General features: G+C 41.0%; 1 protein-coding gene across 1 annotated transcript in view; it reads right to left on the bottom strand.

Moving 5' to 3' along the window:
• MAGI2 (membrane associated guanylate kinase, WW and PDZ domain containing 2) overlaps positions 1-26,071 on the bottom strand; it is a 783,782-nt gene that overhangs the window by 279,876 nt on the left and 477,835 nt on the right. Inside the window, exons 4-5 of the mRNA XM_040971367.1 lie at positions 16,001-16,216; positions 6,988-7,198 (exon numbers count right to left, since the gene is read on the bottom strand). Of these exons, the coding sequence (XP_040827301.1) occupies positions 6,988-7,198; positions 16,001-16,216 (427 nt within the window). The remainder of the gene's footprint in view (positions 1-6,987; positions 7,199-16,000; positions 16,217-26,071) is intronic.

The raw sequence follows: 26,071 nt of genomic DNA, 5'->3' as shown, positions 1-26,071 counted from the left end.
CAAACTTCGCATTTGGGCAAAAATCAGTCATCAGAAGAAAGCGCCAACGTGTACATCCCCCGTTTGCAAAATCTGACGGGGCTTCATTTTCTAATTTCACAAAGATGTCGCAGGCTGCAGACACTTCTCTCTGGATTTGCAAGGTGTCACCCCCCATCTTGTCTTTTCCTCTCAACTTAGATCTGAAGCCCAAAGATGGAGACGTGGACTGTGCTGACTGAGAATAAGGGGTTTGGGTTCAAGTATGGATTTCATTTCACAAAACAGCAGGTGTGTGTGTGTGTGTGTGTGTGTGTGTCTGTGTTTGTGTCTATATGTTTCACACTCTACGAGGCAGGAATAATGCTGAGAGATGAACCAACTCCTTCTTCTTTTAAGCAGCTACTGTACTTTTTCAGAAAAGTTATTTCTAGGTCCTTTAAACATATTCACAAGAGCAAAAAAAAATCCTCTGGAAAAGCATTAAGAAATCATTACTAAGGCTCTCCAGGGAGTGAAATTACCATTCCTGTACCCTACCACCATGGTTCCCAAATACTGGGGAAATTAGTAGAGAACTGTGTTTCTTTGCTTTCCTGAGTTTATAGAAAGCATTTTATTACACGGTATTTTTTTTTTTTTAGTTTGAACTAGCATGAACAGTCTGTCACCTTAATGCATCCTGACAGATTAAGTCTCTTAGAGTTAACAGCATTTTTAGCGGGTCTTCAGAAACGATTCTGAAAGACACGTGAGCAGTAGTTACCTGCAGTAATTGTCTTAAACATCATAGAAAGGCATAGCACAGGGCGTTTTAACAGAGACTCTTTCCATCCTTGCAATTTGTATGCTACTCCAAGATGCCTGACAGAGAAAGTATTTTTTTTTTTAGCATTTGGGAGACGACAGACCAAATAGGTTTTCCACTTGCCTTAAATCATGTATTTTAAGCCTTAATAATTCCATTCAAAAATAGGTTTTGGTGTCGAACAGGAAATTGTATCAAAATGGGACCACTGAGGGCTTGTCACCATCTTCACTTTGCTGAAGTTGGAGACGTTGGTTCCTGTTCCTTCTAGGGTATATTCGGATTTAGATAATCAATTTTCCATATCTATTCAAGTTGTTTTTCTCCAAGATGTCAGGGAAAGAATATGTGAACGGTGTGCAGTCTTACATTTCAAGTTTCCTGCACAGACGCACACACCTGGCTGGGCTAGGAGTACACAGAATCCTCTCTCACTCCAGTTGAGAACTGGATACACATTGTTTAGGAGATTTGAGTCCTGATAATGTATTGCCTTATGTAATGTGATGCTAATGAAAACTGAGTTATCAAGCAGAGAAAAGTCAATAGCTATTCACACTCAATCAATGCCATGTTTCAAAATGCAGATGAAAAAACCTTAAACAATAATCTACCTCATGGGTGTATTCAAAAACCTCTTTTGATATTAAACCATATACCAAGTGCATCTGCAGGGACTGAAATAAAACAAGAGTGAAATTTCATTCCACTCCAAAAGTCTAGTTTCAATTCCTATCAACCCTGGCCTTGGAGACGTGCAAGAGGCTGCCCGATCATGAATCAGACATTTCTGTACATTTGGTAAGCTTAACCTTTGCCAAGCTGACAAAAGCAGCATGTTAAATAATAACATCTTCTGAAAAAACATTTTTTTCTCACACAGAAAATATTATGTATCAACAGGAAAACCTGCTGACATTATGGCGTGCCACTGCACGGTCATTCTCGCTGTCTCCTAATATTTCTTGGTTGTTTACTTATCAGGGGCCGAAGCAGAACTTTCACATACATCGCACCATTTACTGGCAATGAGCCTTTCGTGGCTAAGTGTTCTGAACTCCATTACACAGATGGAGAAATTAGGGTTGTGAGGAATTGTGTGTCCAAGGGATACAGGGCTTATTGGTTGGAAATGGCGGTGCTAGCATTGAGCCCAGTACGTCTGATTCCCAACCCCTAAGTCTTTTATGGTCTGAAACCATAGTGAACCCAACATTTTGCTTTTTCTCTGAAATGTTTTATTTCATGCCTTTGGATGGTGGTCAAGGGTTTGTTTCATAGGTCCAAATAATAAGCTTATTAACAAATCTTTACGTCCAATGTCAGGGCCGTAATCTCTAGAAATTCCTTCATCAGAGTTATATCGAGGTATTAAATTAAATATCATTGCATTACTGCCACTGAGGAAACATCTAGAGCTACAAGTTTTTCTCCTTATAAATTTACATTCTCTGTTCAAATAACTTCCAAATCAGATTTCATTCATCCAAATGCATTTTCCAGAATTAAGTCCTTTTTATTAAAAATACAGTTTTATATTATCTACATATAAATATTCCATTTTAGAAGCAATACCAAAACACCAGTGTTAAAAAATGCTTTCAGAGGATGGAATATTTATTTGGACCAAACCTTAAAATTTTCTTACAGACCATGTATACTCTATATCTTCCTTTGCAGTTTTTAAACTCACTTAATGTTTCTCTGACAAGGTTATAAATCCTATTTCCATTTTTTTAGCAATGTACAACTAGACACTCCAAGGTAACTCACACCAAACTTAATGTTAAGATCTGATTTCTTTTCATTTCTCTTCCTTCCTTTACATTGTCACCCAGGTCAAAATAACGTTTCCACCTCTGTAGCAATATTAGAAATGATCCTTTCAATCAACTGAAATTTTATGAGTGGAATAAGAAGCATGCATTACCAAACATATTTACGCTATTTGTTCTATGGCATCTAAAAATCATAATCGAGAGATAAGTGCTCATAAAAAGCCAATTCTATATGTTCATCCCTAACCAATGGTTATTTTCATCTAGGGAAATACAATGCCAGAAGAATAAGACTGAAATCAATGGCATTTGAGTTCATGAAACATAACCCCTTGAACGAGGAAAACACGGCTCAGCTAAGTATTGGGATCCAGCAGTAATCCAATGCGCGTTAATGCTAACGGTTGAATACTAGTAGCTTTGTAAACATAGACAGAACAATAGAGATGGTTGGTTGTATTTTCTGTATTTCTGAAAGACAAATATTAATTTTTAAAGATGAACATATGATTTCCCAAAATCCTTTCTCTTACTTCTGTATCATCATTCACAAACTGAACTATTAAAAGAGGGTTTTAGGGCCTGGCAAGGTAGCCTAGCGGCTAAAAGTCCTTGAATTACAAGCGCAGGGGATCCTACATGGACACCGGTTCTAATCCCGGCAGCCCCACTTCTCATCCAACTCCCTGTTTGTGGCCTGGAAAGACAGTCAAGGACTGCCCAAAGCCTTGGGACCCTACACCGGCATGGGAGACCTGGAAGAGGCTCTGGGCTCCTGACTTCAGATCAGTGCATCTCCTGCCATTGCAGCCACTTGGGGGAGTGAATTAGCAGATGGGGGGAAGATCTCCTCTCTGTATATCTGACTTTACAATAAAAGTAAAAAAATAGATCTTTTTTTTTTTTTTTAAAAAAAGAGGTTTTTATGTCAAATGCTGTGTTGGAAGTTTTAGGTGTCACACTCTGAACTATACACATTCTGTCTGTAACATTTATTCTGTCTATAACATTTATTCTCTGTGAGAATAATATCAGAATTTCGTGCAGGCACAAGAAAATAAACTGCAAACATACTCAATATAGCGATTACTTTTGCAGACCAAATTAGAGAAAGTCAGGCTAGATCAGATTTTGTCCTTAAGAAAGATGTGCCAGGTTGAGAATGGCTGCCTTTTATTGAACTGTTGCTTCTACATTTCCATCCAATAAATTCCGGTATATTTTATCATCTATTTGATAAACAACAAGTTTCAATTTGTTGGAAATGGTAACCCGTGACTTAGTTAAAACTTAAGGGAATACAGACACAAGAACAGAAGAAGAAATAGGGACTAAGTGTTTGCTTAGAACGTACAAATTCAGTCCTGGCCAAGATTTGGAAACTATGGAATAAGTCGTGGCATTTTTCATAAATGTGATTTTTAGTTTCAAAAACTGGTATTTAAAAAAAAAAAAACCTAGTAAGATGACATGGTGTTCACTCATTTGGGAAGATGGTAGTAAACAAATGTGTGTGTGTGTGTGTGTGTGGTTACTGCATCACTAACTAAACTAACTCTCAAAACACAGAGGTACTTTTAGTGGCATCCCAAACCAAGTCAACCCAGATTAACCTGGTGGCAGCTCTTCTTCATGTGACACTTAGCCTCTGGAACTGTGAATTTCCCTGGCAGGAAACGTACAAAACAAGTGCTCTCTGTAACATAAAAGATGGCTTTCCTCGACGGCTTGGGAGAGCTGCGCGACCGTGGCAGTGTTCACTTGTTGAAGGTTCCACAGAACCTCATGGACAAAATGGGGATAAATCAAGTACTGCATTTGGCTAGTTAGGATGTCATGGAGGCAAAGCAGGCAGCACAGCAACCAACTTGATGAACAGACATCTGAAGACAGACTACATCCCCTGAAAATACCAACCAGGTCAGCTTTTAGGGGAACGCAGTGCTGGCGGGATGCTGCAGAAATGAAGGGCTGGGTCACCTACCCTTGGAGACACCTGTGCTGGGCACAGTGAAGAGAGCCCCGGTCCAGGATGCATGGTGGGTTGGCATGCCAAGGCCTTGGGGGTACCTTCCAGGGCAGCTAGCCTGAAGCGGCTTCTCCGGGGCCTCGCACACTGATCCTAGTCACTTCAGTCCTGGGCCAGATGTTTCCATCCCCTTGACCCTGGGTGGGTGTCTGCCTCTGTATCAGCTTTCTCTCCACACACGACACGGTGTGTCTCCTCTGCTGTTGCTGAACCTCCCACTTTATCCGATCGCTGCTCCTAATTCTCAAACTGTGCGTTGATTTAAATACTGAAAACTTTACATTGGCCAGTCTCTCAAGCGTCAGGGAGAAGATTAAAAACAACAAACAGAAAAAGCCAATCATCTGCTCACTTTTCAAAAGCACTGATATGTTCACAAATCCAAACCTCAGCCATTATTTCCTAGGCTTTTCCAACAAACATTTACTACTCTGATGCAGACGGGGAGTGCCTGGGCATCCTCCAAACCACTCAGGGACTGGGTCTGAATAATGCCAGGTCCTGTATCTCAAATGCTCTGTTTATCCACATTTCCTTAGATCCACGCCATGCTGGCCTTGATGGAATAGCTTCAGAGAATTCACAAATATCCAACTCACCGCTCATAATTAGTATTCTCTTCCCCAACAGGATAATACATGTCAAGGCTGGCACAGAATCTTTTACATTTTTGGAGCCTATACTGCCTGACAACGGCCATAAGGTCTCTGCTACATTCTCTAAAATTCAGCCATGGCCTCATTCTTTACTGCCAACCCAGAGTCCGACTTTTGTCCTGCAAAGTCACTTTTCTGCACACCGCCAAATGGGACACAGGTCAAGAAACAAAGTTAATGTCGCGATCACAGAGAAAGAGGCGTATGTAACTGTATTAGTCGGGGCGTGCTTATTAAGGACGTAGTGCTTTAACCAAGTATACATTCCCATCTATTACTTCCGCAGTCTCACTCCTCCTCCAGCACGTAATACAAATGTTGACAGCATCCATGTCTTTGTTCTGAGTATCAGTTAATGCATGAGCTCAGATCTGAGATTTATACTTTGGATTTCTGGTCTGCAATGATGTCATGTTGCGCTTATCAAAATCAAAATTAATTAGACATAAATACAACAAAGAATTTTCTGTTGGTCACATTTTCAAAACTCTAAAATGAGTGACTCGTTACCTACCAAGAGAAAGTTCTCCATGTCGTTGATTTTAGCAATCAAAATAAGGCAAGGAATTCTTTTTCAAAATTAGAGCACCTGCTTAAAAGTGAATGCCAGTGATTCATTGTGTGGAAAGCATTGTGTTTTTTCTCATCCAAGTTGGAGTCAAGCAGAGCACCAAATAATTACCTGATTATATATTCCCTATGCCACACATATCTGAATTTCCAACCTCATGTGAGAATTAAATATTGGCATGTGGTAACATTTCAATTTCACAAGTGACTTCTGCCTATGGAGAGCTAGCTCATAACTCACTTTAGGTTTGGAAAAAGAACCCTGTTTTAATATTTGGTCTTGACTAATCACAGTTTATGTATTTTTAACTGCTGTCAACACTACGAATGTCAGTTTCTGTATTTTTGGTTTTATACCACTCTGAGAGAATAAGAGCTGTCCACGTACCACATTCCGAATATTTATTCTCTCCAATGATATTTTGTTTGTCTTTTGCACATTAATGATTTCATTAATGATCTTTAATTTGAGAGCCCATTTGAGAAACACTGATCTACTTCTACAAGTAAAGAAAATGAAAGCTTTGCTGTTGACAAAACGAATGAAAAATCTGTGTGTTTAACAAAGTCCAAACAAGAAAAAAAAAATACTGGATTGTGTATCATGAGAGAGATCAGGATTAGTTTTTCAGTTCCCTTGAAAAATCATTTAAAAAGCCCATCTGCAAATACAGTGCAATGCAACAGGTAAAAAATAGAAACAATGACAGAAAACAGGCGGATCTCACTAATACCTGAACTCACTGTCAAACACTTACAATGTTCTCTTTTGTGGCCAGTAACTATTTGGCTTTAGATTATTCCATCCCATAAAACTGAACGCAATAGAAGGCATTTCCGGCAATGGAACACCAGGGGAAACCTCATTTGATCCTTGAGAGAGCTGAATAAGCACCTTTTCAAGAGATCTAGATCATTTCTGATTCAATCACAATCATAATAGACGCAGCAGAGAAACCATGGAATTCCTTTTTGATTTACAGTTGTAATCCAGGATCCGATACTAGGTTGAGACACTCTCCCATTCCTCTCTTACCAGAAAGGAGGCTATTATCTGAGAGAATAAAATCCCATGTTTGCTTTTGGCCATGTCTTCTCTTGCTGTATCGCTTCTATCCTGTACTGATCTTCACGGCATGGTTAAAAAAAAAAATAGATGAGACTTACTCAATGAAGTAAACTTCACCCTTCTCGGTGTATGCCATTTCCCAGTTATCAGGCAATGGGTCTAAGTCTTCGCTTTCTTCAGGCTTGGCTGGCTTGGCATCCTCCATTTGTTCCCTCAGCTCCTCGGGCTGACTGTACCCGGGTGCAGGGTAAGGCTGGGAGGGGGTCTCCCCTGAGGCACCTGCACTCTTGTCTTCTTGGTCATTGGATTCTGCAAGAGAACAGAAGCACATGGTTAGTCATTCCAACCGAAGCTACTGGGCAATGAGTGTGAGGTACACCACACCAGGGAAAACAGGAAAGATTTGAGACAAGAATGATTGCAAGTGGCTCGAAAAATGGTCACTAGGCTCATTTGAGTTCTCATTTTTAAATGTTTAAACTGATTTATTGATTTGAAAGTCAAAGTTACAGGGAGAGTCTGATTCACTCTCCAATCGGCCACAATACCCAGGACTCAGCCAGGCCAAAGCCTGCTGGGCTCTGCCAAGATATTCCATCAGGGTCTCCCACATGAGTGCTAGGAGCTCAAGCACTTGGAGCATCTTCTGATACCTTTTAGTTACGTTATCCATGGCTGGATTGGAAGTAGAACAGCTGAGACTCTAATCACCACCCATATGAGATGCCACCATTACAGGCAATGGCTTAACTCACTGTGCCACAAAGCTGCCCCCAGATCCAGAGGTTTAAGAATAAGGGCCACTCTGTCACACAGGTGTGTAGGCAGAAGAAAAGCCTCTAATGATGTTCATGATCAAATACTGGAAACATGGGAATGTCGTGTTGCACAGCAAAAGATTTGCAAATGTATTAAGAAGGACCTTGAGATGGCTGTGGGGAGTTCTGTGATTATCCAGTTGGGTTCAGTGTAGTTATAATCTTCCTTGAAGACAGAAAAGTAGAAAAGAAGAACAATACGAAACGTGCTTTCTAAAGAATGACCAAGCAGATGTAATGTTGTTTGTTCTGAGGAAAGAAAAAAAAATGCAATTACAAGACAAGAAAAGTTGAAGTATAAGACAACTAGAAAGTGAGAAGGCAAGGACACAAATGATTTCCTAGACTCTAAAAAGCGATGCTGTGTTAACATCTTGCATTTTGTCCATATCAGGCATAAGCGACAAAACTATAGGATTAACACATCTGCCTTGTTCTGAGCCACTGAATTTGGGGCGATTTGTTACAACAGCAACAGAAAACGAATACAACAGAATAAAACCTAACAGATACAGAACATAAGAGAAATGAGAACAGGTTTGGTGCACAGACCCAGGAACCCCAATACACAAATAGTATAGTTCTGGAATGAAAAGAAGAAACAGAATGGCAAGAAATGAAGAATATGCATGAACATTTACTTAAGGTGGAAACACCTGCTTTCATATTGATGTAGTTCACCAATCTGAGGTGAGATGAATGAAACACACACACAGATCCCTAGATACATATGGCCTTGGTTTCCAAGACATGACATTAAAAGAGCAGCATTGCCAGATTGTCCAGCGAAGATAAATGATTTCTTAGAAAGAATATAGAAACAGAAGATCATCACGCCTTTCATTGCTAGTAAGCTAAACTCAAAGATACTAAGGCAATAACTCAAGAGGCTTGAATTTAACTCGGTCAAGATCACGCCCACTTAGCAAAAGAAAGCTAATTGTGTGTGTGTGTGTGTGTGTGTGTGTGTGTGTGTGTGTTTGTGTGTGTGTGTGTAACACCTAACGAAGCCTGAACAGAGACTGATTCCATGGGAACATTTTCAAGGCTACCTTTTCATGAGATGGAATGATTGGGCAGATATTTTGCTTAAGGTGTGTCCTTAATTGTAAAGTGGAGATATTTTTAAGCTCTCCTCAATTGTGTATTTTCTTTGAACTATTCAGGGTTTTTTTTTTTTTCTATTCTAGCATGTTCCAGATGTGTAGTCTTTTTACAATCTCAAGTATAGTGAGTGCTATCTGAAGATGAGGATGAGTTCATATAATCTCATAGTCAGAGACGAGGCACGTTTCTTTTCCAATAAATCATTAAATTAGAATGAAAATAACAAAAATCTTTCCTGAAAATAGGCCCATTAAGTTTCCTAGAAATGCTATGGAATGGGGCATAAAACAGACATTTATAACACATGAGTATGATACTGTAAATAATGGCCCAGAAAAAAATATTTTTAACTATACTTCTACTGTTGCAAAAAACTTAGGAAATGTGTTTTGTTTCAGCTTTTCTGTCCTAAGGATTACAGTTGGAATCAGGAAACATGGCTTCTTTCTCCCCATAAGAAGTCTCAGAAATGGCTTAAGAAAGTACTACAAGCACCAAAGGTCATTTAATTGGGAGAGAGTAAAAATGTAAGCGGTTTTGTATTCAGATCAGTCCTAATAAATTTCAGAGCTCTGATCTGTTCAGAAGTTCTGTTATTACAAAAATATGCAGAGTGGCAATTTCATTGGCTACCATGTTTATTGTACTTCCAGAGGCTAATCCATTGCCTTTCAGAAGCAGAGCCAAGCCTAAATCAGAATGCCATAGCTCGGAAAGCTCGGAATGCCCTTTCTCTATTTTATTAAAGAATAACCAGAAATCAAGAAAAAAAAATGATTTCAAGAATTCCTGTTTTACACCTTGTCATATTTTTGCTTGACACAGCCCATGTATGTAGTTAAAGCCAATTTCTCTGGAAAGTTACACAGGAAATTGCTTATTTTATTTCTATGAACTGCCATAAAACTCGCATTTGCAAAACTTACACTGTGAGAGTTTTGCCAATTTATATTTCCAATGGCTATTTTAATAGATTTTTAATAAATTCAGTCACTTTTTTTTCCTCTCCATGTTGTGGCTCTGGAAATAAACATGGAAGAACATTTACTCTGAGTGTAAAACGGAATTATCAAGGAAGGGAAATAGGAATAATTAGGGATATAACACGATTTTACTTTTCTGTTAGCAAGTCTTAGCAACAAACACTCCCCACAGGAAAGAGTAGCGGAACGCATTTGCCAAGGCGGTGTCAGAGGGCTTGGGTCTGAATCTGTCTTACGCAGTGTGAAATTGAGCAAGTTATTTAATCCCCCTGTGTATGCCTCGATTTCCTTAATTGTCCAGTGGGGAAAACAATATTACCTACTTACAGGAATTAGATGTAACGAGCACGTAATGGGCTTAGAGCACTAAACTAAGTGAACAGAGTAGATGTTCACTGAATTATCGTTATGATTATTGAGTTCTACTCAGAACATCCAGCAAGCTGGGGAGCTACACGAGTGAAGCACTTGCGATTATTTCTGCCTGCAGAAGCAAGAAGGGCAGCCATTTCACTCTGTCTTGTGAAGGATATTAGGTGTGTTCAAAAACCACAGAAGGGTAAGGGCATCTTTTGAAACGGCGTGTGCAGTAAGTGGGTGGGGATGGTTTCTTCCTCGATGGAGATGTGCAGGGAGGTAAATCAGCTTAAAGGGCAAAAGTAACCCTCAGAAGCCATTTTTTCTTAAGCTTTATCTTTTATGTTTCCTTTCCTGAACCTCCAGCACTGCTACTGAGCATGGCACCACACTGGCATCCCCGAGGGTATGGATTTAAAGTACTATGCATGGCACAGCCTCCGTACCAGTCTTGACTTCCAAGTCTGCCTATAACGTGTGGACAGTTGATTTCCACTCCCTCTGGGTCCTAGCCCTTTGTGGCAGTGGCTATGGTGGCGTATGGGGACAGTCCTGAGAATTTTCCTTGCTTTCTCATCAACTCAAAAATCCACATAAACAGGCACTCATTATATGTGTTCTTAGTGCATTAAAGTATGAGGGCTGTGATTGCTTCATTGATAAAAGCCAAAATTCTTAGACTTGTATCCTTGTAATTGATTTTTAAATGAAAGATTATGATTCTCGGGTATTTATCATTCTATGCCTAATATGATTTATTCATAAGATCAAACGATTCTTTCCGATCATGGCCATGTGATGGATTATCTTCTACAGCAAAATGTGGAAAACATGCTGTGTTCTTAAAGAAAGTAGTTAGACACGCGGTTCAGGAAAAGAACTTAGAAAACACTCTAATCCTTCCATCTCCCTTTGTATATTTTTACTTCCCTTTAACCTTTTAAAATGAGAAGAGGAATTAGAACACGGATGTTAAAACATTTTCACAAGCGCATCCTCTTAAAAGTTCCTTTTTTATTGTAGTAAAACATGCACGTGGTACAAAATCTGAAAGTGCCTGATCCCTCCCTCTGCTTCTTTCTAGTTTTCTGTTAATGCATGCAGGAAGCAGTCAATGAAGGCCAATCCCTTGGGTTCCTGTCAACTACAAGGACAACCCAGTTGGAGTCTCTTGTCTTTTTTTTTTTTTCTAATTGGATAGACAGATTTTTTTTTATGGAGAAGGAGAGAGAGAAAGAGAAAGATCATGCTTTCACTGGTTCACTCCACAAGTAGTTGCAATGACCAGAGCTGAGCTGATCTAAAACCAGAAGCCAGGAGCTTCTTCCAGGTCTCCCACGCGGGTGCAGGGTCCCAACGCTTTGGGCCGTCCTCGAATGCCTTCTCAGGCCACAAGCAGGGAACTGGATGGGAAGTAGGGCAGCCAGGACATGAACCAGTGTCCATATAAATAAATCTTTTTAAAAAAAATGAATCCTACCCTCCTAAAGTTGTATATGCTGAGTGATTTCCATAATACACTGAGTTCTAAGAGTATTACAAAGTAATACAAAGAAAAAAAGAGAAGACTTGTTTAATTTTTATTTTGATCTAATTCAACTTCAGCTCTTCGGTGCCACATTGGGGTCAAGGTATTGTTGGATGGGAGTAAGAAGCCATTAGGATGTCAGAGTGTCGGCTCCAGCAATGGAGCCACAGAAAGGCCACGGGACAGAGAGGGGCTTTGCCCAGGGACCCTCCCTCTTCAGACAGAATGGCCAGCTCCTGCCAGAAATAACTACAACCATCCTTTCCAGCAAACTAGCTGGGATTTCAAGGGAAACTATGATGCTTTCTCTGAGAAGAATTAGGAGGCAGAAAACACAGACTCAGAGGATCAACTCACACCTACAGAAAACACGATTATGATCAGAACAAAGCTCGGATTAAAAATGCCTAGAGGACCTCAGGAAACGTAAGCATTAAAAAATTATTGACCATGTGAACTATGAGTCAGTGAAGAATTTAGAGAAAAGAAACTATTTGGAGGAAATGAAAATTTAGGAAAAATTATCAAAACCCATGGGTTGCAGTAAACAGTATAGATTTTAATAGAGGCTATCATATCCAGTTGTGAAAATTCACTGCAATATGCATTTTTATGTCCAGATGAAAGATGGACTCCCAATAAAACTATTGGATGTGTCTTGATAATCGGATGCTGGGCTATCTGTCATTGTCTGTACCAGTGATGTCAGGACACACTTAAATAGCAGAATGATGAACTTACGACTGCTTATGAACGACTATACTATTTTAATAGTAAGGGGATAATCAGTCTAGGGGGGAGAATTTGTGTGTATCTGAGAGGGCCCACGGCAGCCAGGGTTGGGTCAGGTTGAGGCCAGGACCAGAATCACGCAGGTCAGCGCCTGCTGCACACTGCCCTGTCTGCATTAAGATGAAGCTTGCAGTACAGGGAGAGACTCAAGGGTTGAGCCCATATACACCGGTATGGGATGCAGGCACCCTCACGGGCATCTTCAACCCGGGCTCAAATGCCCAGTCCCACTCCTAAGCATCCTAATGAGTCCGCAGGCTTTCTGTAAGCCTGTGGAAACACGAAGTGTGACCCTGCATGTTCCCAATAACTATGACGCTCTCTCACACCAACAGTTTGAGAAATGCCCAGAGAACCGGGAAATCACAGGGCGTGTGCACAGGCTCCCAGAAACGCTCAATCAGCTGGAGGGCGAGAGAAGTTCACGGAAAAGCAGCGCTTCCTGTGCAACGCAAAGATGAGTCTAGGATGAGGTTAGAATGACACCACTTTGCCATCACTCCCACGCTTACTCCCAGTGACTACTTTCCAGCCACAATGTCTAAGGTGTTCGCCTTGCTCCTTGATATTTCTACCTAGGTACTGCGAGTACTTCTTATTAGGCCCCTTTTTTCTTTCAGAGTAAAAGGAGATATCCTCCCTTGAAAATGGAACCTCTAATTTTCAACGGGTTTCTTTAAAAGTGTAATCCCAGATATCTTGCCATAAAACTCAGTATTGCGTTTGGGAACAAGGTCATACAATTAAGCTTCCTAAGAAGGGGGATGGGGGGAAGGCGGAGATGTGGGAGATGTAGAATTCGTAGACTCTGTGAACTACTAGAAGCAGGCAGGGCTTAGGCGTTGCGGTAGATTTAGAGTGGGGGCATTATTTGCCTGAAAACAGCGAGATTCACGATGGAGGGCATAATTCTCGGGGCAGTGACAGGGTTCTATTCACAGGCGCAGGAATGATGGTGCATGCGCAGTCAGCGTGCCAAGCAGCAGCGCAGGACCTGGATGCGGGTCCCTCATGGTGAACTGAGATCATTGCCCAGGACATTCGGTGACCGCATAAGGGACACTCTGTTTGCTCGCTGGGAGCCGCCGTTCATTTGCACTAATTGTCGGCCTGGGGTGTTGGAGAAGGCAGCTTTGTGTTCACATACTGTATTCCCTTTGTTGGCGAAGGTAGCTCTCACGGGCTCCGTTCCTCCTGGCATTGTGTGTGGCTGCGGGAACGGAGAGATTTAACTGCTTCTAAACTGCATGTGCATCTCTCATTCTTTGCACTAGGCTTATTAATGGCTAGTGAGAGGAAGCCACAAGATAATAGTGAATGACTGCCGGAAAAGTTCAGCAGATAACTCATGACATCGAGGAGATCCAGGAATACTTAATCCAAGAATTTGCTTTCTCAAGAAAAGCAGACCCGGTTTAAAAATAATAAATTGTATCTGCACATTTATTATCATTATTATCAAACGATTTTTACCATTATCAGAGGTAGGGAACTTTGATGCTATCCGGCATCTCATAATGTTCAAATTTAGGAAATTGTATGTAAGATGAAAATAGCAGAAAATAAGCACAAACAATCTAAACGTATCAAGCCAGAAAGAGTTCCTATTTTTCTCTCTTAAAAGGGCAGATAAAAAACAAAAGAATTTTCTAATTACTTGAGATATTTAAAGATACAGAGGGTTAGGATGCAAACAGGTGTTCGGTCCAGGAAGGTGCTCCTCCAGATTTTCTCAAGGATCTTTAAGTAGTGGAAACGGAAGTTCATTCATGTTTTGAGAAAAATGGCTGTAGGACCAAGGTCTGTCTCCAGAGTCTTTCCCTAGGTGATGGATCATAACCATAAAGATCGGTTGGGGGTCTGTGATCCAGGTGCCACCTGATGAGTTCTAGGGCACTGTAGTGAAAAGATGAAATAATCAAAGAGGTATAAGATTTTTGTGGCTCTGCTTGTTTGTGGGAAAAAAAGGGTTTAAGTGAACTGAGTGGCAATTAATTTGCACAAGAAACATTGAGGTGGGCGGTGGTTAGAAATACAGCTCTAAAACACAGGTGGGCAGAGAGCGTTGCAGGTACCAGCTCTGATCAGAGAAATGCTAAGTAAAGATGCCTAGTCTGGATTTTACTTAACAATCATAAAGATGGAAATGATGAGACAAGGCGAGGATGTATCGTTCTCACAGGCATGAGACTTGGTACGACTGCCATGGACACAGTGAGGGGCCCAAATGGAACAGCATCCAATGCAGATCCAATACCCCAAGCTGCAGCAGCATGACTGAGCTTGAGAAGAGAGGAATTCAATCTCCTCATTTTAGAGAAAGATGCTGGTGGCAGATGAGATGAGAGAGTACTGGGTCCACATCTGTGCTCACTGTTAAATGAGCTCTAGCCTCAGTTACAAGTAACACACGCAGCTTCAACGGCCCATTCACAAAACACATCCATTTGTATTGTGAAATCAGAAATAAAACAGGAGTTAAGCACATGGATCTCCACCTGCATTCGTTACAGGAGCCTTGCTATTCTTTTTAGTCCTATTTTTATTTCTAAAAATGTTTATTATTGACAAGAACAGAATTATATTTTTAAGGGTATTGACGTTCATCACCAGGGATATTATGGTAGACAGTCAAATGGTCCTCACTGGTTTGAGACTGAAAATTCCTTATAGGAGCCTACTGGCTATGATCCCAACTCATGTGTATGGTGTAATTATAAGCAGGGGGAGGGAACTTTCTAGAACAGTTTACACAGAAGTCTTCCAGGAATTTTCATTCATAAAGAGCTTACACATTTAAAAGCTATCATTGGCTTTGCATAGAAACATCATGACAATTGAAAGAGAAAAATATAGCTTCAAGTGGATGTTAGAACTCAAGGAAGGAAAATTGAAAAAAAGGTTAACAGAGGTGAAGTGAGCAGTCCTCTATAATCTGTATAAATGCAGAGCAAAATTTTATTTTGAGACAATATAAAGATTTATTTTTTTATTATTTTTTCATTGGAAAGGCGGATATACAGAGAGGAGAGACAGAGAGGAAGATCTTCCGTCCGATGATTCACTCCCCAAGTGAATGCAAAGGCCGATGCTATGCCGATCTGAAGCCAGAAGCCTCTTCCGGGTCTCCCAAAGCTTTGGGCTGTCCTCAACTGCTTTCCCGGGCCACAAGCAGGAGCTGGATGGGAAGCGGGGCTGCCGGGATTAGAACCGGCGCCCATATGGGATCCCGGGCGTGCAAGGCGAGGACCTTAACCACGTGCCACTGCGCCGGGCCCTAAATATATATTTAATATATGTATTTAAACACTTGGGTCCCTGTCAGCCGTACAGGGAACCAGGATAAAGTACCAATCTCCTACCTTCAGCCTAGCCCAACTATGGCCATTGTGCCCGTTTGGGACGTGACCGCTGATGGAACATGACTTTCTTTTTTCGGCTCTTGCTTTCTCTCTCTCACAAGCAGATAAACACTCCTTCCATCAAAAGCCAACCAGTGAGTCTGGAGCAAACGGGGATGCCTCACCTGGCGTTCCCACGACCCCATTTCCGTTGACCACGGGCCTTTCTTCCTCTTCCTCCTCGGGAGGCTCCATACTCGCTTTCTCCATGTTGTTCACGGATTTATTCCTCTTCCGTTTTCCTTCTGCACTTGGAGTAGCTCCTGGAAGTATCTGGTCTGTTACATTTAACAGCAACGGTGCTGGTTCTGCTGGAGGCTTCGGAGTTCCGTAGTAGTTGTCTGTAAAGGACAGCAAGACATTCTAGAGTTAAATCTTTCTCCTACTCTGGCATAATACGTAAAACGAAACTCTATTTACATTTTTATCCCATTTTATGCGTACCTAGAGATATGTATGAATGCAGTTTGGTGCGCCTACATCTTACTGATAGTGCTGGGCTTTAATGCTTAGAGACACAAATTTGTGTGACGTGTCATCTTTGTGGCAAACCAGAAGGTAATCTTACCTTTCATTCTGAAATAGCACCTACCGAGTCTTGACATTCTTTACTCTTGTTGGGATAAAAATGATTGAGTATAATCTTTAAAAAGGACATGATGAGTATCTACAGCTTTTCTATTTTAGACAAGCGCACATAGTTCTGAAAAGACACCACGCGTCGTGCCTTTGAAAACTCTCCAGCTTGGAGGGGCTGTGTTGTTGCACACTGCCCAGGGCTGTGTCTACACACCTGCCCAGGCAGTGATTCCCAGGGCTGCCAGCAGGGGCGCTCTGCTCCAATCACTCTTCACACCATGTGGCTCCATTAATCTGAGCAATGGAATCCTCCATTCCCAACTGGTCCCTGAGACATCTTTTAAAAAGAGAATCATGCTTTGCTATCTCTGTAATAAAGCAAGGAATGAATGCTTCCAAAGTGAACAAAGCGCTTGCCTGACAATTTCAAAAATTTTAATTGGTAAAATACGTCTTTCTTTTTTTTAAAGATTTATTATTATTATTATTATTATTTTTTTTTTTATTGGAAAGGCAGATATACAGAGAGGAGAGACAGAGAGGAAGATCTTCCGTCCAATGATTCACTCCCCAAGTGAGCGCAACGGCCGATGCTATGCAGATCCGAAGCCAGGAGCCTCTTCCGGGTCTCCCACGCGGGTGCAGGGTCCCAAAGCTTTGGGCCGTCCTTGACTGCCTTCCCAGGCCACAGGCAGGGAGCTGGAAGGGAAGCAGGGCTGCCGGGATTAGAACCGGCGCCCATATGGGATCCCGGGCGTGCAAGGCGAGGACACTAACCACTACGCCATCGCGCCGGGCCCCGTCTTTCTTTTTTTAAATAGGTCTTACAAATCTTAGTAACATTAAACCTGTAGTATTCTGACAAGTAATTGAGTTTTCAATGCACTTCCCATCAAGCTCCCTGCTTGTGGCCTGGGAAGGCAGTTAAGGGTGGCCAAAAGCTCTGGGGCCTGGCACCTGTGTGGGAAACCCAGAGGAGGCTCCAGGCTTCTGGCTTAGGATCAGCTCAGCTCCATCGAAGAGTTGACATTCTTTGCACTTTGGGAGTGCAAAGAACTCCATTGAGACCACTTGGGGAGTGAATCAAGGAATAGAAGATCTTTCTGTCTCTTCTCTGAAAAACTGCCTTTCCAATTAAAATAAATAAATCTTCAAAAAAAAAAAAAGAAAGAAAAAGAAAAGAAAGAAAGTAGTCAACTTCCTGGGTCACGGCTTGCCATGCAGGCTGTGGCTGTTTTTCGCATTTTCCTGTTGTAAAAACTATTTCCAAATGTTTCCTACACATGTAGTAGGAGACATTTGGTTTTTACCGAACTGCAAAGTGTAGGAGCAGCACATCTTGCTAAAGGTCACTTTCTAATCCGATCGAAGGCGTTTCAAAGGAAGCAGACCTTTCTGAGCACTGGCGAGATCCTGAGTAAACAGACACAACTAGAAGACCCTAGAATTCCGTGAACAACGACAGTTCAGCGTTCTCAAGGCCTGGCGCAGCCGTGTTCTCTGTGGAGCCCCAGTGAAGGAGCAAGACCTTTAGAAAGTTCGCAAGACACCTCCAAGATATCACAGAAATTAAGGTCATGGTTCTCACTGTTACCTCACCCCACCACCCCCAAATAAATAAATGCATAAAAACTATTTTTTTTTGATAATAGTTTAGTAAAGCAGAATTGATTTCCTATAGTGCCTCTTGATTCAAACATACAGCACAGTTTATCCCCATGGTCCAAAGAGAGCTTAAGATTATATATCCTTGTGGTGGAACTAATGCCTGGTAGGATGTAAAGGGGTGAGACTCAAAATGCTTAATACTAAATGCTTAATCCTTTATGGCTTCTGCTAATTTTACTCTGACATAAAGCAGAGAAGTGATTCAGTTGTTCAGACAGAAGTCATTAGGCCAGAAAACACAGATCATACGCCAACAATCGCTTTAATGCATTGCATTGTTTGTCTTTGCAGTAGTAGAAATGAAAGATCAATAAATCCAAATTTGAAGCGAAAGCATTGGTAATAATAAGGATGAGATAAAATTAATCTCAAAAGACATCATACATGATGGAAGGATCAGTTCCATGGCTGCAGTTACAAAAATAGAATGTCTGCAAAAACAGAGCAAAGTGAATGTATCTAGCCTTCGAAATACTCTATTTTTTACTTTCTACCTGAAAATAAGTCACAGAATCTCACTTCAGAAAGCTTTTGTCAACTTACTTTTTTGCAATTCTTGAAGCCACTCTGAAAAAACAATATATATAGGACTTCATTACTGTGCCATATGTAACTGGTGATAGAAACCAACCCAAACTGAAAAACTCCCTGAACCCCAAACAGAGTGTCTTTCAACCTTGTGTTAGATGTGTTAATTTCATGTGCCAGACATAAGAAAGCATTCCGCATAGCATTTTGTTACACTCAACAGTAGGTAGAGTTTTGAGATTCAGTGTTGTGTATGACCTTCAAAATGTGTACAATAGTGTACACAATATAAATGTGTTTGCTTGTTTTTCATAGTGCATGCATATTTCATGTTGCATGGCATGGTTGTTTACCCGGTCCTACTTAAGTATTTTAAATTTACTTAATAAATTACTGCTGGGTTCAAATATGATGCCCCATGCCACCCATTCCCAACTACCCAAGACTCTGAAAAGTCATGTCGGTGTCCAATTTTTGCCTAGCATTGCCTGAAACATGTTCACATGTGCTCAGCGGTCATTCTAGGTGAATGATTATGTTTTGGTAGCCAATTTGGACAGATATAAGACACATCTAAACTAAATAGTAATCGTCCAGAGACTGAGTGTTTCAGGTGGTTCCTTATCTTTCACTTCAGAAATCATCCCCTTCAGGAATATCAAAATAGTTCAGAATATTTCTTTAACTGTGTTACACAGCATAGATAAAATATTCAAGGTGATACGCAAGAGGACAGAAAAAGCCATGTGATTTTTCAATATCAAAATCATATCGACTTCCAAAATAAAGTTGACTGAAACATTCATAAATGAAATAACACAAAAAATCAAAACTCATGTAATTCATGTATAAATCATGTTAAATTCTTCAGAATGTAACTGTCTAGTAAAATTTAAAATGAGCTGCAAACTCAATCCACATAGGTTATGTTAAGCCTTCCAGGTAATCGCTCGAACAAGCAACAATGTAAGAATAATTGAAATATTTTGCTTGACACAGTTTACCTAGAATGTTATCATTTCAACACACACAGACAATATAAAAAGGTGGTATTAGATTATTTCATACATTCATAGTTCATACCTCTGCATATTTTATTTTGGACAAACCCAGTTTCATATGCTCAACAGCCATATGTGAGGAATGGCAGCTATCCTGCATTAGATTAATCCTTTCATTAACTCAAATTGTAGATTACTGGATTATCACTGTAGCAATTGCCTTTTTCATAACAGAATTGAAAGAAAAAAATTTCCTTTAAATACCTGAGAAAATTGGATAAACACAAAAACACATGAAGCACTTTAGGTATCATTGTGCCAATAATACTGCTCTGATTGCGTGATTTGATTTTGATTTGTATGGAGATAAACACTATATTTATTGGGGTCAGCATTGTGGTATACCAGGTAAAGCCACCCATCTGCAAAGCTATCATTCCCTTTGGATGTCAGCTTGTGTCTCCACTGCTCCACTACAAATACTGCTCCCTGCTAATGGTCTGGGAAAAACAGCAGAAGGGGACTCAAGTGCTTGGGCTCCTGCCAGCAACATGGGCAACCCGGATGAAGCTTTGGGTCCTGGCTTTGGTCTGGCCCACACCTGACCACGTGGCCATCTGGGGAGTGAATCAGGAAATAAATTTCTCTCTCTGAAACTTCCAAATAAACAAATCTTTTGTAAAAATTATATTTGCTACATACAGTTTTTTTTTATATATATATATATAACATCCTTTCATCCTGCTTCCCTTGCTCAAACCTGAAAAATTCACTTTTACTTTGTTGTCAAGATGTTGAATGGGGAGCCTGCACTGTGACATAGTAGGTAAAGCTGGTATCTGTGGCATCAGCATTCCATAGGAGTCATGCTACAAGTCCCATGTGCTCAGCTTCCAGTCCAGCTGCCTGCTAATTTTCCTGGCCCAACCATCCATTCTGTAATTACTCATTCTGTAATTGAGTCCGGCCCAAACATCCATTAGGGAAACCTGAATAGATACTGGCTTTGACCTGGCTCAGCCATGACCACTATGGGCAACTGGAGGAATGAACCAGTGAATAGAAGATTCTGTTTTTCTTCTGTCTTTCCCTCTCTGTAACGCAAACTTCCAAATAAACAAAATACATGTTTTTGAAGATGTAGGGCAGAAGGTGATGAAAAGCAAGAATAAATGTATTCAGTAAGAAATGTGGGGATGGGCTTGCGTGAGGACTCTGGCCGTCTCCCCAGGAAGATAAAACTGTCCTCCCAAACAACATATGGAGAAAATTGTTGACTTGCAGCCACAGTGTAGCAAGTTTTTCCCTCCCTGTCACCTGCTAAGACAGTCCTGTGTGAGTGTGCATCATGGTTAGGACCCAATGACTCAAACTTCTTTCACCAGGCTTACTAGGTGAGTGAGAGCTTGTACTTTCATACCACACTTGTTAACAACTGCAATTTCCTTGTTTTTCTACATAGTATGTGGGTCCCATTTCCAATTTCCTTTAATCCTTTATAACCCTTGTATTTAATGGGGTTTAAAATAGTAGTCCAACAGGTTAACTGTAGCATTTTGGAAATCAATAGCTAGTTAACCATAGGAAGAACATAGATTTTGAAGAATCCTCGGAGCTCCTCAAATCACAATGGAGGGTAGACATGTTGAGCTTAAGCAGAAACATCAATACAAAGATATTCAGGAAATGGTGTTTAACAGAAAGTAATTTATTTTGTAATCCATAATCAACAAACCTTTGTCTATGTTCTTTAGTGGAAGCCCACTGCAATTGTGCTACTCATGTAAATATTAAGATTTACAGATTTTTAAAGTGTCCACTGAGCTCTGTGCTTGAGAAACACTCTACACATAGCTAAGCTGAACAAACAGAAGTGAAATTTTTATTGAATTCATAAACAGATATATGTGCAAAGTCCAGTGATAGTGAGCTCCATTAAATTTACTTCTTCAGAAATTAATAAAAGCAATAGAACCTTTTCCAGACAATATTGTTTTCTTATACACAGCGCTTATAACTGGCCATATAATTTTCTTCTCCCACTGTTACCATGAACTGTGACCCTATAAAATGACTAAGACATCAGGAGACCTGTCACAACCTCACCAGGGCAATTGTACCAAGGGAAATTTCTGATTTATTTGGTTTTGATTGCTAGTGAATGATTAAAACAAAATTGCCAAATATAAAGCCCCTAGCCCTTAGTTGCTAATAAAGTCAGAAAAACAATTTTAAAAACCTCAGTGCTACTCAGAGAATGTCACTGACCTGAATGACCTCACATGCAACAGTAATATCCTCCGAACAATCGGCTTCCATACTTCGGAAACGATGCAAGTGGGTCACCTTTCTAAAGTATTGCTCACCTCCAAAAATTCTGTAATGAACAGTTTTTGAAATGTTTATTTATGCATTTTGATTCAATTTGAAGGGCTGAGAATCAGAGGGGAGACAGGGAGATCTTTCCATCACTGGTTCACTTTTCAAATGCTCCCAACAGCCAGGATTCTGCTGGGTTGCAGCCAGGAGCCAGCCACTCACACTGTGTCTCCCGCATGAGTGGTGGGGACACCAGAGCTTGAGCATTTGTCTTCAGTCTCCCAGGTTGCATAGCTGGAATCTGGTGTCTCAAATGGCAATTAAACCACTATGTGAAACACCCACACAGTGTAAGGAAAAATTTGAAGCAATGTAATAATAACAGCTTGTATGGTTTTTGAATATTAGAAAGATTTGAACTGAAAATAAACTATAATTGATTTGCTTGACTTAAGCCTGAAAAACTGTCATGTGACTCTTAAGTTTATTTCAAGTCTTCTCTTTGCACTCAGCACAAGCAGGGTAAATGGGGCAGTTCCTCGGGCGGCTCCCATAGGATGTGAAATAGTAATATTTAGTGGAAGATGGCAATACAAGAAATACTTGATCCTTACTCATATAACATTTTACAACTGTCTGTGTTTCTTTTTCAAAGATGCATTTAACCTTTATTGAAAAGGCAGATTTACAGAGAGAAGATTCAGAAAGATCTTCCATCCTCTGGCTCACTCCCCAAATACCTGCAACAGTCAAAGCTGAGACCCAGGTCTCCTAGGCTGGTACAGGTTCCCAAGGTTGAGCCATTCTTTACTGCTTTCCCAGGTCACAACTAGGAAGCTGGATGGGAAATGGAGCAGCCGGGATCCGAACTGGCATCCATATGGGATCCTGCACACGCAAGGCAAGGATTTAACCACTGAGAGCCAATCTTTTCACCGTGATTACCTCAAAGACACTTGGAAATATGAATCCTACACTATGGCTAAAATTGGCAGCAGTTTTGAAAATAATAAGCCAGAGAAAAAAGTGAGTAACCCGAAAAGCGAAAAAGTTGCATTTTTGATATCCAATCATAAGGTAAAATGGTAGTAAACACTATGTAACTGATTTTTTTCCTTTTTATATAACATACTTACTACTATGGAAAGCAACTTCATGACAAAGAAAATTATGTATGAGCTAGTGATATTTTATATTTAAAACTCTACAAAGTGTCAGTTTTTTCTAGATGTATGTTTCATTGAGCTACACATTCCCCATTCAACACTTTACATCATCCTAATTATTCTATACTAAATTTGAGAGTGCAAGAAATAAGAATTTATTAAAGAAAAAAATGGTGCATTAACAAGGAAAGTGAAAAGTGGAGGAAGAAATGTGTGGGTCAACAAAATGTCAAAGATCATGGAAAGTAAGAAAAATAGAGTGATGAGGAAAGGACCCACGGGGAGAGGATGGTGTGTGTGCTTTCAGGAAGTTGCAGGGTTTTGGTGTTGTTGACGCAGCAGTTTTTCAAAAGCCATACATACGTGGCTGCAGGTGACCCCAAAAGTAAGCCAAAGAAGTACTAGGGCGACATTACCCAACATAGAATCCACCTGCCACGCTCACTAACCAGTCAGTTACCAGGAACAAGGAATGCTATTCACAGCTAGTCCAAATGAGACAAGGGGAGATTCAACCTGTCATTCTAGGCCAAAAAAAAATTGACGTTTGATGCAGAAGAGGCTGAATAAGGAAGAGGATTGGGCCTGGCGCTGTAGCCTAGCAGGTAAAGTCCTCACGTTGTAGGTGCTGGCATCCCATATGGATGCCAGTTCTATTCCTGGCGGCTCTGCTTCTCATTCAGCTCTCTGCTTGTGGCCTGGGAAAGCAGTCAAGGACAGTCCAGAGCCGTGAGACCCTGCACCTGTGTGGGAGACCTAGAAGAGGCTCCGGGCTCCTTGCTTCAGATCAGCTTAGCTCCAGCCATTGTGTCTGCTTGGTGAATGAACCACTGGATGGAAGATCTTCCTCTCTGTCTCTCCTCCTCCGTATTTCTGCCTTTCCAATAAAAATAAAATAAATCTTTATAAAACACTAATAATGAACAGGGTGCAAGGGTCACAGGGAGGGTTAAGACTTTCTTCAGCTTACCACAGCAAGGAAACCTAACTAGGAGGGTAGTGAGCAAAGCCCTGTGCTTCCTACCGCTCTTTTGTGGATCCAGCTGATGTTTTCTAGTCCTGTGAGATGAACCAAAGGCACATGGTAAACAGCCAAGCAGGCAAGCGCTCTCTGAAGCTGGCCTTCTACTGGGGGATGAGGGCATGGGGGATCCAGTCATCACCCAACCTTGCAAATCACAAAACTGTGAACTCTGATAAGGTCAAGAGGTATCTTTTGAGAAATCTGTGTTTGAATTAAACTTTCAGAAAAAGAAAGAAATGGGATTGAACGCCTATCACTCTGCATTCTGTTGGGCCAAGATATTTTAAGATCAGTATGGATTTTTGGGATCTTCTTGCTCAATATGAAATAAAATTCTTCCATTGTATGTTGAACTTGTCCCATGCACGTCTCCACACACCGAACGGCTTTTTGATGTGGAAATGATAGTATAGGTACAGGTGTTTGTATTCCCCAACACAAACCAAGTTATTTATCAAAGTTAAGATTAGGTGGACCAGTGTGGTGGCATAATAGGATAACCTTCTGCCTATAAGCACAGACATCCTAAATGGACACCTGTTTGTGTCCATATACTCTAGTACTGATCCACTACCAATCCTGGCATCAGGTTTCAATGACCCCACCCTGGCCATCATGGCCATTTGGTGAGAGCAACTGGGCAGGGATAAAATATACCTTTTTCAGTCACCCCTTGTCTCTCTGGGTTTGCCTTTCACATAAAGAAATCTTTCATAAAAAAAAAAAAGCTAGTAGTAAAACTTCTGCTAACATAACTCCACCTCTTCTCAATTTAACTTAAAATAGCGCATCTTGAGAGCACTTCTACTGATCCACTAAGAGCTATGCAGCTTGGAATCTAAATGTTTTTTCTTCCCTTCTTTCCTCCCTTCCTTCCTTCCTTCCTTCCTTCCTTCCTTCCTTCCTTCCTTCCTTCCTTCCTTCCTTCCTTCCTTCCTTCCTTCTTTCCTTCCTTCCTTCCTTCCTTCCTTCCTTCCATGGCCAACAGCTAACTGAAGGAACAGCAGCTGTCAGATTTATCCTGATGCTGCAGCAGCTGCACTGAGCATGCTGTAAGTCAGACCTCCACGTGCCGACTATTTGCCAGTTGTGTTGAAGTCATTGCTGCCCTGAGAGTGAAGGAAGGAGTGGAGGCAGAAGGAACTGTCTCCTCATGGAGGAAAGTAGGATTAGAAAATGAGTTTAAAAAAAAAAAAACAACAGCAAAGAAAAGAATGCAGTACAGAATGAAGGAGTCCAGAACAGTAGGAGAGGCTTGGGAGTAAGGAATGTGTGTGAGTGGAGGGGGCACGGGTAGATTCACAAAGACCTTGCAAGTGGAGGAATGGCTTCCTGAAGAACAAAAAGAACTTTGTGATTGCAGACAGAACAGGGGGAGGAGCCCTGAGGCTGGACATCAGAGCGAACCAAATACTCTTTATTAAGTATTTGGGTCAGCAGCTTACCAGAGTAAGAAAGCCATTAGAGGATTTCAGAGGCATTCATATTTGTCATTTAAACAGATGGCTGCAGAAAGGATTAAAGGCACAGGAGTGGACCTCCTGAGCTCAAGGAGGCATCCAGAGCAGAGGGTACAGTGATGGTGACTGACTCGGCCCAGTGAGAGATGACCCTGAGGGGCTTATGGGGACAGTCGGGATGCTCAACTAGGTTTTGCCTGGCTCAAAGAATGCCTGGCCTTCAAACACGGTGTTTTTAGGTTTGCTGAGCTGGCTGGTCTAAAAGAAATGAAAAGGTCTTAAAGGAAAAGTTCTGATCAAGGTTTTCTGACCCCCGTCCTTAGTTCTCCCTCTCTCAGTGCCAGGAGAGCCTTTTGGCAGCATTTCCTAACCTGCTCCCCATCAGGAATTGGCAAAGAGGACATGAGTGCATTTATCCTTTTTCCCTGAGCTTTTGTCAACTGAACTCCCA

The sequence above is a fragment of the Ochotona curzoniae genome, unplaced genomic scaffold (genome assembly GCF_017591425.1).
Source record: "Ochotona curzoniae isolate NIBS_2020 unplaced genomic scaffold, NIBS_Ocur_1.0 contig_21, whole genome shotgun sequence".
NCBI classification, from domain to species: domain Eukaryota; kingdom Metazoa; phylum Chordata; class Mammalia; order Lagomorpha; family Ochotonidae; genus Ochotona; species Ochotona curzoniae.
Note: the sequence above shows the minus strand (reverse complement) of the source record. Positions and strands in the feature narration are given on the sequence as shown.